Consider the following 16,792-nt stretch of genomic DNA (forward strand, 5'->3'; position numbering starts at 1 on the left):
TAATTTGCACTCCAGGTCCATTTCCATAGAAACCCATCATCAGAATCACATTTAACATATACTATACTATACAGTATAAGCCAATACACAAACCCAATTAAATCTTGTTATCTAAATGGCAGTTAACTTACTGTCTGTCAAAATGTATACTTTCGTCAGTTTTATTGTACTTCGTCACAGAAGACATTTATCCAAAAGTCAAAGAGGCTAATGATTCGTCTTATTTTTAGTAAGTTAACTTAAACCCGTAAATCTTTCTCTTATTGCAGCAAAGTTACAAACTTACAAAATCATCAACGACCCTCCCCGACATTGTAATCCAAAATAATGCATTTGTCTCTGCAAGCTTACTGATTTCTTTGTTGTGAAAGAATGCCTTATGTGATATGTTCTTGAGTTTATCTTGTGGCTAATAAGAGCAGATTTTTAAAAATTCTTAAAACCTATCATGAAGGGATAATTCACTTTTGCAGTTTTCATAATCAAGCAATCAGAAGTCACACATTACCCTATCAGATGTGCCGTATTCCAGTAAAGGGAACTATTTTCAGCATGCTTCATCAAAGTTAGATCCATGGTTACTCTGTTGTATTCTGCTTCTTTCACTTTCTTGGCTGCTGATTCTGAGTGCATGCTGTTTTCATCTGGAGATCAAGTCTCACAAGCACTGATGGTATTTTGTCTGGAGATCATTTTCAAGTTTGGACAAGCACTGATGTTATTTTGTCTGTTGCTGAGCTTAATGGAAATTGTGTGATAGCACGCAAGTTTAGGGCATGTGACTCTGTCATAATAATGCCTATGCTGGAATTATACCCTCATTTTAAGGATAGAATATTGAATACATCTTTATATCATTATTGAATAAATCCTGATCGCATTGTGTGAATCCTTTGCATCAAAAATATGCACGGCAACAAAATGTGCATCAGATATCTCCAGCATGCATTTCTGGTGCACCAATGTGCATAAAGTGAAACACTAAGCTGTTTACATGCTACATGTACATGTACTTAAATTATCCTAGATTTTGGTCAGCTGTAGACAGTATCATCTTGCCGAGGCTACACAGGGGATGAGGCTGTTGAAAGGGAAATGGTTTATAACATCTTTGCAAGATACCCCATCTTTATTTAACTTGATGGCCATATGTCTATGGTTTCAAAATATTGGAAATTTAATTTGCGTTTTATAAAATGAAACGTTCATTGCACAATAAACATGTTCATACATGCCAACCATTATGCTTTGACATAATCATTATGCTTTTATTTCTCACTAAATTACGCCTTATGTGTAAATATATATAGATTATACATTTTGGTATATACCCCTACAAAACAATCAATAATTTGTTTTCTCATTCTTATTAACATACCATTAGTCCTACATATCATATTCTACAAAAGACAACTGCCACATAACTACAGCATAATAGTACACTTGTCCATTGACATGCATGCACTTTCCTTACAATATTAATATGTTCTATTTATAGCAGCCGTCCTTTTTGCGGGTTTCTACTTTCAGACCTTTGATTCATTGTTATGATTTGTGTTTGTTAGAGAACCAATCTTTAGTGTGCTATAGGTCATGTCTTGGCCTTTGTACAAGAGTACAATAGACCTGCATGTACTTTCCCCACACACTATTATTATATTCTATTAACAGCAGCTGTATGGCTTAGTTAGGAGAAAAAAGAATTGTTTTCTAATTTTTATTCTTTGCTGTCATATTCTAATTCATATTATATACAGAACCAGTCTGTAAGTAGTTGCACTAAAATTCATCAGATTTATTCTAGTAGATGCATGTGTTAGAGCAAAAATATTTTCAAACAATTTCACAGATGGATTAGACCCCCCTCCCCGAAAAAAAAACAACACAAAATCCTCCAAAGATGAATACCTGAATGACATATAAAAGCATTCCATTCTAGGACAGCATCATGTAAATTGCAGGTTGTGTGGAAATATTGTTAATATCTGGCACTTAAAGTCATCAAATGGATTCTGGTCATTGTGAGTGTTAGAGCAGAAAGCATTTTTGAAATAATTTCACAGATGAATCAGAAAAAGACAAAAAACTGATTCCTCCAAAGATTCAAAGATGAATATATGACTGACATAATACAGCTTTCCATTTTAGGGCAGCTCATGCCCATTGCAGGCGCTGTACAGATGATTTTAATACTGGTTATGGTGGTAAATTTGATGTGGAAAAACTCTTGTAAACAAAGAAACACCACGAACCAGCTCGTCTTACTAACTCTATTACATAGGTAACTTCTTTTTTTTCTTTACAGCAGAGCTCAATTGCAGACATGAATGTTATAAATGCAGAGGTGTTATTTACTAAGTTCTTAATAGAACACAAGCTACCCATAGCGGTAGCAGACCACATTGGTCGTTTGTTTAAGTGATTCGTTTGATTCCAAAATTGCCAAAAAATGCATGTACAATGAACAAAATCATAATATTTTTTGGTGTTTAGCAGAAAATACTTCATTTAAAATAGAGAAGCCATGAAAATTGGACGGTTTAGTATTGCCACAGACAGGATTGGTGATTATGACAATAAAAAGTTGTATTCAGTCTGTGTCAGATACTTTGACAATGAAGAGGACAAAGTCAGTGTTCTTCTTTCATTTTCAATATTAACAGTTGATTCCACTGGAGAAAACATTTTTGATTTGCATGATAATAATTTGAAGAAACATGACATAAGTTGGCAGAACTGTATGGGGCTTTTCAACTGATAATGCATCAGTGATTGGAATTCATAAAAAAAGTTGCATCCTATATTTTGAAAATGAAGATAACAGATCAGTGTACATAACAGGTTTTCCCATCATTTAATGCAGCTTGCTGCGGGAAAGGCTTCTGATAAATTAGAAGAATTCCTAAAGTATCAAGTTGGCATTATATCTTACCATGTTCTTCATTCTGACAGAGTTAATGTGCAATGACAAATTATTTCATGGCTAAAGGACCCAATCACTGGAAGATATAAGTTTCATCTTCTTTGTCAGGTTATGAAAGGAATATTGGTTCTTTATCATTCTAATGGTGAGAGAGATTGCTCAGTAACGTTAACAAAAATAAAACTGAATTTAGATCCAGGCTCAGTAACCCAGTACTTTCTGCTTTACTGGTGTGTAAAACATTCATGGTCTCAGCTGGTACAAAGTGTTTTGAAATGCAACATGACAGTCTGTTGCTTTTAAAGGTAAAAGTGCTACATATGAAAACTTGAAGCAGTAAATGATGTTAAAAGATTAGAGGGGTAAATAAATCATTTTGTACATATGCTCAATGAAGTTGTGGATTACTCTTTTTCTGCTTAGATTGCACTCTTTGTCCACTGTGATTACACTTTTTCATCACCAGGGGATGGCATGCATGCATGTACATGGAACGTTCAAACACTGAGGGCTGTGGGAAAGTTGAAAGAACTAGAGGTGTGACTAGAACATTATTGGTCTGTGAAGTGCACTGGAAAAACTTTATCAAAATAACAACAGATGTAGTGCATAAGCTCAACTACATTGGAAGAGGGGACAAACACAATCATGGTGTTGGATTTCTTGTCCACAAGGGCATTGCGAACATTATTATGAGTTGCTGCCCAGTCTCATGCAGTCTCATAACCATCCACCTGAGGATGACTCCCTTCAACATCACAATCATATATTATGAAAGCAAACTGGAGCATTTTTACAACCAGCTGCAAGAATTCAGAACTAACCCAAGAAGGACATTATGTTTGTACAAAGAGACGGGAATGCAAAGGTGGAAATTGATTCACAAATTGGCATTGAGCACATGTGGACCCTTCTACAATGCAGAAACAAATGAAAGAGACAATATTACAACCAGATTGACCACATCTTGGTGAAAAAATGATTCTGCACAGGACTGAATATTGCCAGAACATGAAGTGTTCCAGGAGCAGATATTGGAAGTGACCATGATTTATTAATGACAATGTTTCACCTCCACCTGTAAATGATGTAAAGGCCTAACCAGCCAATAATCAGATTTGACCTTGAAAAATTGAAAGATTCAAAAGTCGCAGAAGCCTTCTATACAATGATAGGTGGTAAATTTGCACCTTTGATAAATCTGGTCAGCCAGGACACCAACCTTGAGTCCTTAACAACCACATTCAACACAGCTGTAACTAGCACATCTAATGATATCATTGGCAAGTATCATCGAATAAAGAAACCTAGGGTCACAACAGATGTCCTTGAGCTATGCGACAAAAGAAGAGAACTTAAAAAGGGAAAAAGGGATCATGAACGAGCTAGAAAATACAGAGAGATAAACAAGATGATTAGGAAATGCATGAAAAAGGCAAAGGAATCCTGGATAGAAAGACAATGCTGCAAAATCGAAGACAGTATGAGTAAAAATGATAGCAAAATGGCATATCAACTGGTGAAAGATCTCACAACTCATAAACAAGGGAAAATTACCATCATCCAAGACAAGTCAGGAAAATGCCTCACAGAAGATCAAGAGATCCCCAAGCGATGGACAGAATACTGTTCAGAATTGTACAATCTTAAGACCCAGGGAGATCCAGCAGTACTAAATTGCTCTCAGGCAGAAGAAATTGATGAAACCCCATTCTTTGTCAAGAAGTAGAAATTGCAGTTAGTTCGCTAAAGAAAGTCAGCTGGTGTTAACAACATACCAACAGACCTCATTCAAACAGGAGTAGAAGAAATATTCATAGTCCTGACCACAACCTGCAACAAGGTGTGGCAGACAGGAGAATGGCCCACCACATGGACTCAATCCTTGGTCATCATGCTTCCCAAGAAAGGAAACCTACAACTATGTGAAAGCTACATAACCATCAGTCTGACCAGTCACCCGAGCAGACTCATGCTGATGATAGTTCTGAACAGACTAAAGCCTCAAGCAGAGAAAAGTATTGCTGAAGAGCAGGTAGGTTTCCAGCCAGGAGGGAGTACCATAGAACAAATCTTCAATCTCAGACTCCTTTAGCATCATCAGAATCTATACCACATCTTTATAGACTTCAAAAAGGACTTTGATAGGGTATGGCATGCGGCCTTATGGTCAACTGTGAGAAGGTACAACATCTGCTCAAACCTGGTGCAAGTTGTTGAGCACCTCTATGACAAAGCCACCAGTGCTGTCCTCATTAATGGCAGCAGAGGAGATTGGTTTTGAACAACAATTGGAATCAGTCAGGGATGTATATTGTCACCTACACTCTTTAACATTTTCCTGGAAAGGATCATGGAGGATGCCTTGCATGACCACAGGGGCACTGTCAGCATCTAAAGAAGAACAATCACCAACCTTCACTTCGCAGATGATACAGAGTCTGGTCACACTGTTTCTTTTCTAGCTAAATTTAACAAAGCATTCCAGTATTGAGGGCTTTCTAACTTATCCAAATTATATTGATTTGCGATTAGTTACTGTTGCCATTACCAAACTGGAAATAAAATGAAATTTCAATGGTGTCTTATAAGTAACTACTGAGCAAAATGTGATCAAATTTCACAAGTTTTGTAGTGCCTTTTGGATGTGTACAAATGATTCCATCATGTAATCAAATATGGCTGCTGTTGCTGGAAGTGGAACAACATCAAGCGAATTCATCTGAACAAAACACTGAACAAAATTGGACCAGCTTTGACCCGGAGCAGATGTGGATAGGGGCCTTTAAATATTTGACAAATGATGTGTGATCAGATCATATTTATGAAACAAATCCTTGTGAAATCTTGTATATTTAACAATACGCAACCACTAGCATTGGAGAAAATTAAAGAGAAAGAATCACTCTGATCTACATTTATTGGCCAACTACCTTTGCATTGACATGTTACCATAAGCCCACCAGTGCCTTTTGACAATCTGTGCATTATCAAGATAACCAATATAACCAATATATGTGACAGATATATATCATTTCCTTGGAAGATGTATGCAAGTAGGATATCTTTTATTGGTGTACAGTGAATTATTCATAAATGATAGGAAATATCAAATTTTACTTAATGTAGTCTATTGAATAGAAATGTGACATGCTATTAAATGGTTATTTCAGGGTCTGTTCTAAAACTGTAAAGTTTGGGGGAGAAATTTTGAAATTTTTTGAATACAGGTTTAACTTTATGAAAGAATAAAGGTAAGGCTTGCAGAATAATGGTTCATAATTTTCACCACATTTGATGATTTTCCAAAGTTTGAGAAATTAGCATGAATCCAGCAATCCCTTATCCTAGAATAGACCCTGTTATTTAGGCAGGACATATTTTATTTCTTTTTCATTACAAATCTTACAGTGATGCAGCTTTTTCATACATTTTGTATACATGTGTTATTTTAAGTGCCAGATGTTATCTTCACTCATAATCCATTTATATGTACAAACTTCAACATTTTATTTCCAGTACACAGCTTCCCAGGAATTAGAATATACTGTCTTGTAAACTTGTTAAGCTTCTATGACAATGTAAATGTATGTGCATAATTATGCTAATGAGAAAATAAAATTAAGTACAAAGGCTAAATCTTTTCTTCTGTTTCATTTTTTAAAAGCAGTAAATTTTTACAACGGATTTCATGTGTGCTATTTATCACCATTTCTCAAGCCCAGGACATTTTCATTAAAAGAATGCCATATCACCACATTAAACACATTTTCATTAAAAGAATGCCATATCACCACATTAAACACATTTTCATTAAAAGAATGCCATATCACCACATCAGACACATTTTCATTAAAAGAATGCCATCTCACCATATCAGACACATTTTCATTAAAAGAATGCCATGTCACCACATCAGACACATTTTCATTAAAAGAATGCCATGTCACCACATTAAACACATGTTCATTAAAAGAATGCCATGTCACCACATTAAACACATGTTCATTAAAAGAATGCCATGTCTACACATTAAACACATTTTCATTAAAAGAATGCCATGTCACCACATTAAACACATTTTCATTAAAAGAATGCCATGCCATCACATCAAACACATTTTCATTAAAAGAATGCCATGTCACCACATCAAACACATTTTCATTAAAAGAATGCCATGTCACCACATCAAACACATTTTCATTAAAAGAATGCCATGTCACCACATCAAACACATTTTCATTAAAAGAATGCCATGTCACCACATCAAACACATTTTCATTAAAAGAATGCCATGTCACCACATCAAACACATTTTCATTAAAAGAATGCCATGTCACCACATCAAACACATTTTCATTAAAAGAATGCCACGGCACCACATCAAACACATTTTCATTAAAAGAATGCTATGTCACCACATCAAACACATTTTCATTAAAAGAATGCCATGTCACCACATCAAGCACATTTTCATTAAAAGAATGCCATGTCACCACATCAAACACATTTTCATTAAAAGAATGAAATATCACCACATCAAACACATTTTCATTAAAAGAATGCCATATCACCACATCAAACACATTTTCATTAAAAGAATGCCATATCACAACATCAAACACATTTTCATTAAAAGAATGCCATATCACCACATCAGACACATTTTCATTAAAATAATGCCATATCACCACATTAAACACATTTTCATTAAAAGAATGCCATCTCACCACATCAAACACATTTTCATTAAAAGAATGCCATGTCACCACATTAAACACATTTTCATTAAAAGAATGCCATGTCATCACATCAAACACATTTTCATTAAAAGAATGCCATGAAACACATTTTCATTAAAAGAATGCCATGTCATCACATCAAACACACTTTCATTAAAAGAATGCCATGTCACCACATCAAACACATTTTCATTAAAAGAATGCCATGTCACCACATCAAACACATTTTCATTAAAAGAATGCCATGTCACCACATCAAACACATTTTCATTAAAATAATGCCATGTCACCACATCAAACACATTTTCATCAAAAGAATGTCATGTCACCACATCAAACACATTTTCATTAAAAGAATGCCATATCACCACATTAAACACATGTTCATTAAAAGAATGCCATGTCACCACATTAAACACATGTTCATTAAAAGAATGCCATGTCTACACATTAAACACATTTTCATTAAAAGAATGCCATGTCACCACATTAAACACATTTTCATTAAAAGAATGCCATGCCATCACATCAAACACATTTTCATTAAAAGAATGCCATGTCACCACATCAAACACATTTTCATTAAAAGAATGCCATGTCACCACATCAAACACATTTTCATTAAAAGAATGCCATGTCACCACATCAAACACATTTTCATTAAAAGAATGCCATGTCACCACATCAAACACATTTTCATTAAAAGAATGCCATGTCACCACATCAAACACATTTTCATTAAAAGAATGCCATGTCACCACATCAAACACATTTTCATTAAAAGAATGCCACGGCACCACATCAAACACATTTTCATTAAAAGAATGCTATGTCACCACATCAAACACATTTTCATTAAAAGAATGCCATGTCACCACATCAAGCACATTTTCATTAAAAGAATGCCATGTCACCACATCAAACACATTTTCATTAAAAGAATGAAATATCACCACATCAAACACATTTTCATTAAAAGAATGCCATATCACCACATCAAACACATTTTCATTAAAAGAATGCCATATCACAACATCAAACACATTTTCATTAAAAGAATGCCATATCACCACATCAGACACATTTTCATTAAAATAATGCCATATCACCACATTAAACACATTTTCATTAAAAGAATGCCATCTCACCACATCAAACACATTTTCATTAAAAGAATGCCATGTCACCACATTAAACACATTTTCATTAAAAGAATGCCATGTCATCACATCAAACACATTTTCATTAAAAGAATGCCATGAAACACATTTTCATTAAAAGAATGCCATGTCATCACATCAAACACACTTTCATTAAAAGAATGCCATGTCACCACATCAAACACATTTTCATTAAAAGAATGCCATGTCACCACATCAAACACATTTTCATTAAAATAATGCCATGTCACCACATCAAACACATTTTCATCAAAAGAATGTCATGTCACCACATCAAACACATTTTCATTAAAAGAATGCCATGTCACCACATCAAACACATTTTCATTAAAATAATGCCATGTCACCACATCAAACACATTTTCATTAAAATAATGCCATGTCACCACATTAAACACATTTTCATTAAAAGAATACCATATCACCACATTAAACAAAGTATATGTACCAACAATCAGGAGCTTTTGCAAAACATACAAAATAGTACAATCCAGTTTAATAAGACTAATATGACTTCATGGTTGAGTGGATAACTTGTTCTTTTGTCCAACCATCCATTAAAAGGCAGAGTTGTTTACCTCATGAAACTCAGTGCTCCTTTCAGATTGATAGATATAATAATTATTAACACTTAGTGGATCGGTTTGTTGAGCATACAAGTGCATAGTCATATTTTAGTATAAACATCTCTATTCTGATTTGTTCATATATTCCAATTTTATTACATATACAAAAATAGATCTTTTCATCATTTGATCACATTGAATAATATTGGTTGGTCAGTTTCAATGATGTTTTACAAAATGTTCCATATTTGTATTGTTTTTCAAGATTTAAAATAAAATGGAACCCATAAATCCTAATACATTATAAGTGTGTGAATGAGTAATCATATTGTGAGTAACAAGAAAGTGATGTATATGAATGTAACCTTGCATGATCCTCCATAGGTTGGATAACTCTTATTATATGATATATTATCTCTACAGGACCAAGGAAACCCAAGCATAGTTGGTCTGTACATTGTAACAAATGGTTCTGCATCATCAGTTGGATCTTGTCTGCCAAAGGAAGATACCTACACCAGCACACTTAACATTCCTATGTACACCATTTGGACTGACAACACAGACAAGACAGTCAGATTCTTCTGTGGAATTGAGTATTCAGATTCCACAAAAAACGTCTATTCAACAGACACAGGAACAGTCAGATTTGCAGGTAAGGCAAAAGCAAGCAAAACTATTCATTTTTAATATGGTCAGGCATCTAAAGATGCCACTGGTATCCAGCTGCTCGGGTACCTTCCCACTGGTAATGACCTGGTTAATAAAATGAGCCATAGGGTATCCATTTACTGTATACAATTTTTCTACCTGTGCTTGTAAAGGCAGCACTCATATTCTTTGCTAGTTGACAATCCTTTCTTTTGAGCTGTAAATACATGTACTTATTCATTGCCCAGCAGAAGTCTGACTCTTCCAGTAAATAATTGACCATAATCCCATAACTTGTTTTCCCTTGGAACAATTCTTTGATTAAGCCTCAAATGTGGCACAGTGGCAAGTAACAGTAGGTGCTTATTTGATCTTGCTGCTCAACAGACATGCATTCAGTTGCAACTTTGATTAGATTTCACAAATTGTATGATCAAAGAGTTACTTACATAGCTCAGGCTTAGTCTCTAATTAAGCATACATATATGATGGTGGGGAAAATGAAAGGGAATCAGATGCATGGGCACCCATACATAGAGCTTGGGGGATTGAGGATGCAGTTGTCACCACCCTTTCCCCGGATTTCACCTCTAGACATTGTTTGGGCTACATTTGTAAAATATAATAGCTGACCACTTCATGTTTGCCCCCTCCACCGAAAATAATTATGCAGGTGCTCCAGGACAGATGATATTTATGATGCCTCGACCATGATGATTTTCTAGATGACTATGGAGGATTTCAGAAGTTATCAATGAGGATGAATTCTTGGAGATTATGTTAGGTAGTAATAGATATATAGGATATTGTGAATTTAAAAAATTGTGGACTTAACTTCAGATTGGTACACATATTATTTCCCTTTAATCTGGTATCCAGGAACTGATCATTAGGATCAATGTGTGCCCAATAAAAAGTTTCGCAAATTTTGACAGCTTAACCAGCATTCATTGTGCATCATGAGTCATGTGTCATCAACCATCAGTTTATTGTCCACCTATCAAAATTGTCTGCTACAAGAAGAAGCCATATATATATGGTTGATGTATTGGTAGACTTGCTCTTTAAGAAGGAACTAATGAAAATGGAATTGTCTCTTCACCCCACAGCCTTTATTCAGTAGATGCTCAATGGGATCGACCTATGATGGACCTGTTGGTGACAAGATGGAATGCCAGAAACCTCAACCTTTGTCTTGCTAGTCCTTGACCCAAAATGCCTGGATAATTGATGATCTTTCTGTTGATTGGAATGGCTGAATGTATACTCTTTTCCCGCACCTCACGTTCTGAAGGTGATGCAGGAATCAAAAGAATCTGAGTGTCTCCTCATCCTTATTACTCCACACAAACTGGTAATAGCCTCATCCTTATTACTCCACACAAACTGGAAATAGCCTCATCCTTATTACTATACACAAACTTGTAATAGCCTCATCCTTATTACTCCACACAAATTGGAAATAGCCTCATCCTTATTACTCCACACAAATTGGAAATAGCCTCATCCTTATTACTCCACACAAATTGGAAATAGCCTCATCCTTATTACTCCACACAAATTGGAAATAGCCTCATCCTTATTACTCCACGCAAACTGGAAATAGCCTCATCCTTATTACTCCACACAAACTGGAAATAGCCTCATCCTTATTACTCCACACAAATTGGAAATAGCCTCATCCTTATTACTCCACGCAAACTGGAAATAGCCTCATCCTTATTACTCCACACAAACTGGAAATAGCCTCATCCTTATTACTCCACACAAACTGGAAATAGCCTCATCCTTATTATTCCACACAAACTGGAAATAGCCTCATCCTTATTATTCCACACAAACTGGAGCAAGCCTCATCCTTATTACTCCACACAAATTGGAAATAGCTTCATCCTTATTACTCCACACAAACTGGAAATAGCCTCATCCTTATTACTCCACACAAACTGGTAATAGCCTCATCCTTATTATTCCACACAAACTGGAAAAAGCCTCATCCTTATTACTCGACACAAACTGGAAATAGCCTCATCCTTATTATTCCACACAAACTGGAAAAAGCCTCATCCTTATGACTCCACACAAACTGGAAATAGCCTCATCCTTATTACTCCACACAAACTGGATATAGCCTCATCCTTATCACTCCACACAAACTGGAAATAGCTTCATCCTTATTACTCCACACAAACTGGAAATAGCTTCATCCTTATTACTCCACAGAAACTGGAAATAGCTTCATCCTTATTACTCCACAGAAACTGGAAATAGCTTCATCCTTATTACTCCACACAAACTGAAAATAGCCTCATCCTTATCACTCCACACAAACTGGAAATAGCCTCATCCTTATTACTCCACACAGACGTAATAGCCTCATCCTTATTATTCCACACAAACTGGAAAAAGCCTCATCCTTATTACTCGACATAAACTGGATATAGCCTCATCCTTATCCTTATACATAGAAGCTGCCCTTGTTTATCTAGTATGTCATAAGAATCATTTCTTAATGCACCATGCTGTTTTATATATGTATATTTCTTACAGTTTCAGTCACAGCAATGACACTTGAAAATTCAACAACCGGGACATTTGTGTTCTATGATGGTTTTTCACAAAGGTTGAAGTGTACCAGTAGTCCATCACGACCAGTACCTGCAGTTAGATGGATGCTAGAATCACAAACAGGAACTGTCCAACTTACAGGCAACATCACTAATACTGATGTCACTGATGTTGATGGCCTTTATGTACGGACGAGCGAGATAACCCTCACCCTAAAAAAGGAAAATATAAATCAGAAAATCTTCTGTAGTGGAAATATTGATGGTCAGCAGATTGCTGCTGTGTCCAGCAAAGTTATAATAGATGTATGGTGTAAGTAATCATGTCATTGTAGTTAATTACAAAGTTACAATAGATGTATGGTGTTTACTAAGTACTCATACCATTGTAGTTAAATGCAAAGTTACAATAGATGTGTGGTGTAAGTAATCATGACATCGAAGGTAATTACAAAGTTACAATAGATATATGGTGTAAATAATCATGACTTCGTAGTTAATTACAAAGTTACAATAGATGTATGGTGTAAGTACTCATACCATTGTAGTTAATTGCAAATTTACAATAGATGTGTGGTGTAAGTAATCATTACATCAAAATTAATTAAAAAGTTACAATAGATGTGTGGTGTAAGTAATCATGTCATTGTAGTTAATTGCAAAGTTACAATAGATGTATGGTGTAAGTAATTAAGATGTTGTAGTTTGTTGCAAAGTTACAATAGATGTGTGGTGTAAGTAATCATGCCATTGTAGTTAACAGCAAAGTTACAATAGATGTGTGGTGTAAGTAATCATGCCATTGTAGTTTGTTGCAAAGTTACAATAGATGTAAGGTGTAAGTAATAATGACAATGCAGTTAATTGCAAAGTTACCATAGATGTATGGTGTAAGTAATTAAGATGTTGTAGTTTATTGCAAAGTTACAATAGATGTACGGTGTAAGTATCATGACATTGTAGTTTGTTGCAAAGTTAGAATAGATGTACAGTTTAAGTAATAATACCGTTATAGTTTGTTGCAAAGTTACAATAGATGTAAGGTGTAAGTAATAATGACAATGCAGTTAATTGCAAAGTTACCATAGAGGTATGGTATAAGTAATCATAACAATGCCATCAATTACAAAGTTACAGTATAATTATGTATGGTGCAAGTAATCGTGACATTGTAGTTAATTGCAAAGTTGCAGTAGATGTATTGTGTAAGTAATTATGACATTGTAGTTAGTTGCAAAGTTACAGTACTGTATATGAATGGTGTAAGTAATCATAACATTGTAGTTAATTTCAAAGTTGCAGTAGATGTATGGTAATTATGACATTAAAGTAATTACTATGATCAGGTAGAAAGGAGTTATTTTATACACCATTCAGATTCAATACACATCCATATTTTGTGCATGCTTGCACATATACAGATTTATCTATGTATGTGTTAGCACATTTGCTATGCAGTCTCATGGGTTTTAAGACTGGTATGCAAGTTAGTGTAATAATTTTATAAGAGAATAAAATGAATATTAAAAAAAAAACATTAAAGGAATTTTACATGTTTTCTGGATTTATGTATGATACAGAAGTTTTCATTTTCAAATGATCTTGCCCTTGCCCAAGAGTTAGATAGAGTAAGAAAGAGTGTAGAGTTAAAGGAAATCTAGAGTTCCATTAATATTTGAAGGACAGAGTTTCTAACTGTGCAATTCAAGCCTGATAGCTAGCATTAGCAGGGTTCAGGACTTTAGCATACACAGAGGAAAATTTTATCTGAAAACTTAACCAAGACATTCAGACAAGTTGATCTTGCCAGAATGTCAGAGGGATGGTTGATATGCATGGGTTCAACAAAGTTAACAGGTTGCTGATCCAGGAATGGATTAGTAGAATTTCCCATTTCAAGGTTTTACCAACATGCCAATCCCAAGAGTTATCATGGGCACTTTCTGCTGTGAGGAAGTTGCTGGCACCTCCAAGTCAATCTGATCATTCCAATACTAGAAAACACAATCTTCCCTTATTCTCAAATATTAAATCATGCCTGGCATGAATCACTGAGCAGGACAATAAATACCAGTCCCTGGGCATTTGTTACTATCATTAAGATCTTTCTCCCCAGCCAGTACCAAGAAAAGCAGCTTGCCCCTAGCTGGGGAGTCTGGGTTTATATCTTTCCTCTTTCAGTTTCTGTTAAGTTCCTACAGTGCTTGGGACTCCCACCACCAGGTGGAGTGTCCAAAATAATTTGTCCATTGTGTCCCATGGTGCTGATCTTACATCCAAAATTTCCACCACAGTGGCTATCTTGAAAATGTTTCCAGTATGGATGGTAATTGCCACATAGGATTTTCATTAGAAGACTTCCTATAGTGTCGTTACCATTGTGTTGTTCACCATGGAGTTTGTTTATCACTATTTTAAAGTTTTCTCAACTGATGGTCATATTCACATCAGGTTTTCACTAAAAGACTTCTTTGAATGTCTACTTGATTTAAATGGAATGGCGCTAATAAGACTTCTTTGAATGTCTACTTGATTTAAATGGAATGGCGCTAATAAGACTTCTTTGAATGTCTACTTCATTTAAATGGAATGGCACTAATAAGACTTCTTTGAGTGTCTACTTGATTTAAATGGAATGGCGCTCATAAGACTTCTTTGAATGTCTACTTGATTTAAATGGAATGGTGCTAATAAGACTTCTACTTTGTGGTTATGGTGGACAGCTTGAAACTTGTGTTATTACAGTATTACTTTTGAACTGATTACAATGATTTTTCACAAAAAACTTTGGACATCTTGTTGGCCCTGAATTGAAATAGTGTTGACCAGTGCTGATCACAGTCAGCCATGTTGAAAATTTTGTTTTGTCACTGCTGCTGTTGAAGGGATGGTCATTTCAATATAAAGTATTTTCTAAAACATTTCTCAGTATGTCTAGATGGTTCTAAAGGAAAATGATGCCAACATAAACTCCCATGATGTGAAAAATCTTGTATCTGCTACTTCTTTAATTGGATGGTCATGTTTGCATATACAATAGTTTATAAAAATGCAGTATTCATACAGTGTATATTCATACAGTGTATAGTTGTTTAATTGGATGGTCATGTTGACCTTTACAATATTTTATAAAAAATGCAGTATTTATACATTGTATATTCATACAGTGTATAGTCATTTTGATAGATTTGAATACCTTGAAATATGATATTTAAAAAAGTTATTTTCCCCAAACACTGTTAAAGATTTATCCAAACTTATTATAATATTTTTTTATTGACATTGTCTGAGACAAGTTCAAATGCTATGACAAAGAATTTTGTAGTGCACTTAGAGGTAAGTTTCAATCATGCACCCTTAGACATTTTATAAGAAAAATATTTTGTAGTAATCTTTGGTGTGTCGAAGTTTGTCAAGAATAATTACAATTCTGAGTAGGTAAAAAGAATTACAAATGGAGAAACTGACTTGTGTTCCTGGAAATTCTTTTTGGCCTGTAAAGCATCAATCCTGTGAAAACAGCTATAATTTATAGATAATAATTGATAGATAATAGAAACGACAATTAGATGGATGTAAAAAATGTGATGAATAAAGTATGATGATTTTACATTATGTTGATTTGTTTAATCTTTGTCAGACCAGCCAACCAAGCCAGAAGTCCAGGAATATGGAGTTTATTTTCCATGGCTTGAGAATCAGAATGGAACATTGAAATGTATCAGCAGTGACTATGGTAATCCAACTTCTAACGTCATCTGGATCAGTGACAGAGGAATCACAGATGCCAATGGATATCTTGTTATAATGGGACTTATATGGAGTGACAATAGAAAAATGATATCCTGCGAGCTGGTCAACAGGTACACCATAGACAAGGATATGCATGCTGTGTCAGAGCCAATAAATCTTAATGTTGAATGTAAGTCCATAAAGGTCTGTGGACTAAACAATGAACTCAGTTTGGAAATCTGCTATTGCCATTAGCTTCAAGACCACATAACAAATAGCTAATTGTGATGAATTCTTTAATTATAAGTTGGCATGAGATATGCATTGTCAAAGTTGTCTTTGGACATTCTTCATCTTGAAAGTGAATAGCACAGCGATTATTAGCATTTCATTTTCAATATTTGTATTAACATAGTTATTTTGTTCTTAC

General features: G+C 34.8%; 1 protein-coding gene across 2 annotated transcripts in view; it reads left to right on the top strand.

Moving 5' to 3' along the window:
- The window catches only part of LOC149782402 (immunoglobulin superfamily member 10-like), a 100,223-nt gene that overhangs the window by 16,645 nt on the left and 66,786 nt on the right, over positions 1–16,792 (top strand). For both annotated transcript variants that reach the window (XM_089933784.1, XM_089933785.1), the window contains exons 5-7: positions 9,836–10,067; positions 12,614–12,943; positions 16,271–16,552. In XM_089933784.1, coding sequence (XP_089789910.1) covers positions 9,836–10,067; positions 12,614–12,943; positions 16,271–16,552 — 844 coding nt within the window. The remainder of the gene's footprint in view (positions 1–9,835; positions 10,068–12,613; positions 12,944–16,270; positions 16,553–16,792) is intronic.

Source organism: Sinohyriopsis cumingii, chromosome 15, assembly GCF_028554795.1.
Source record: "Sinohyriopsis cumingii isolate HCF-2022 chromosome 15, ASM2855479v2, whole genome shotgun sequence".
NCBI lineage: Eukaryota > Metazoa > Mollusca > Bivalvia > Unionida > Unionidae > Sinohyriopsis > Sinohyriopsis cumingii.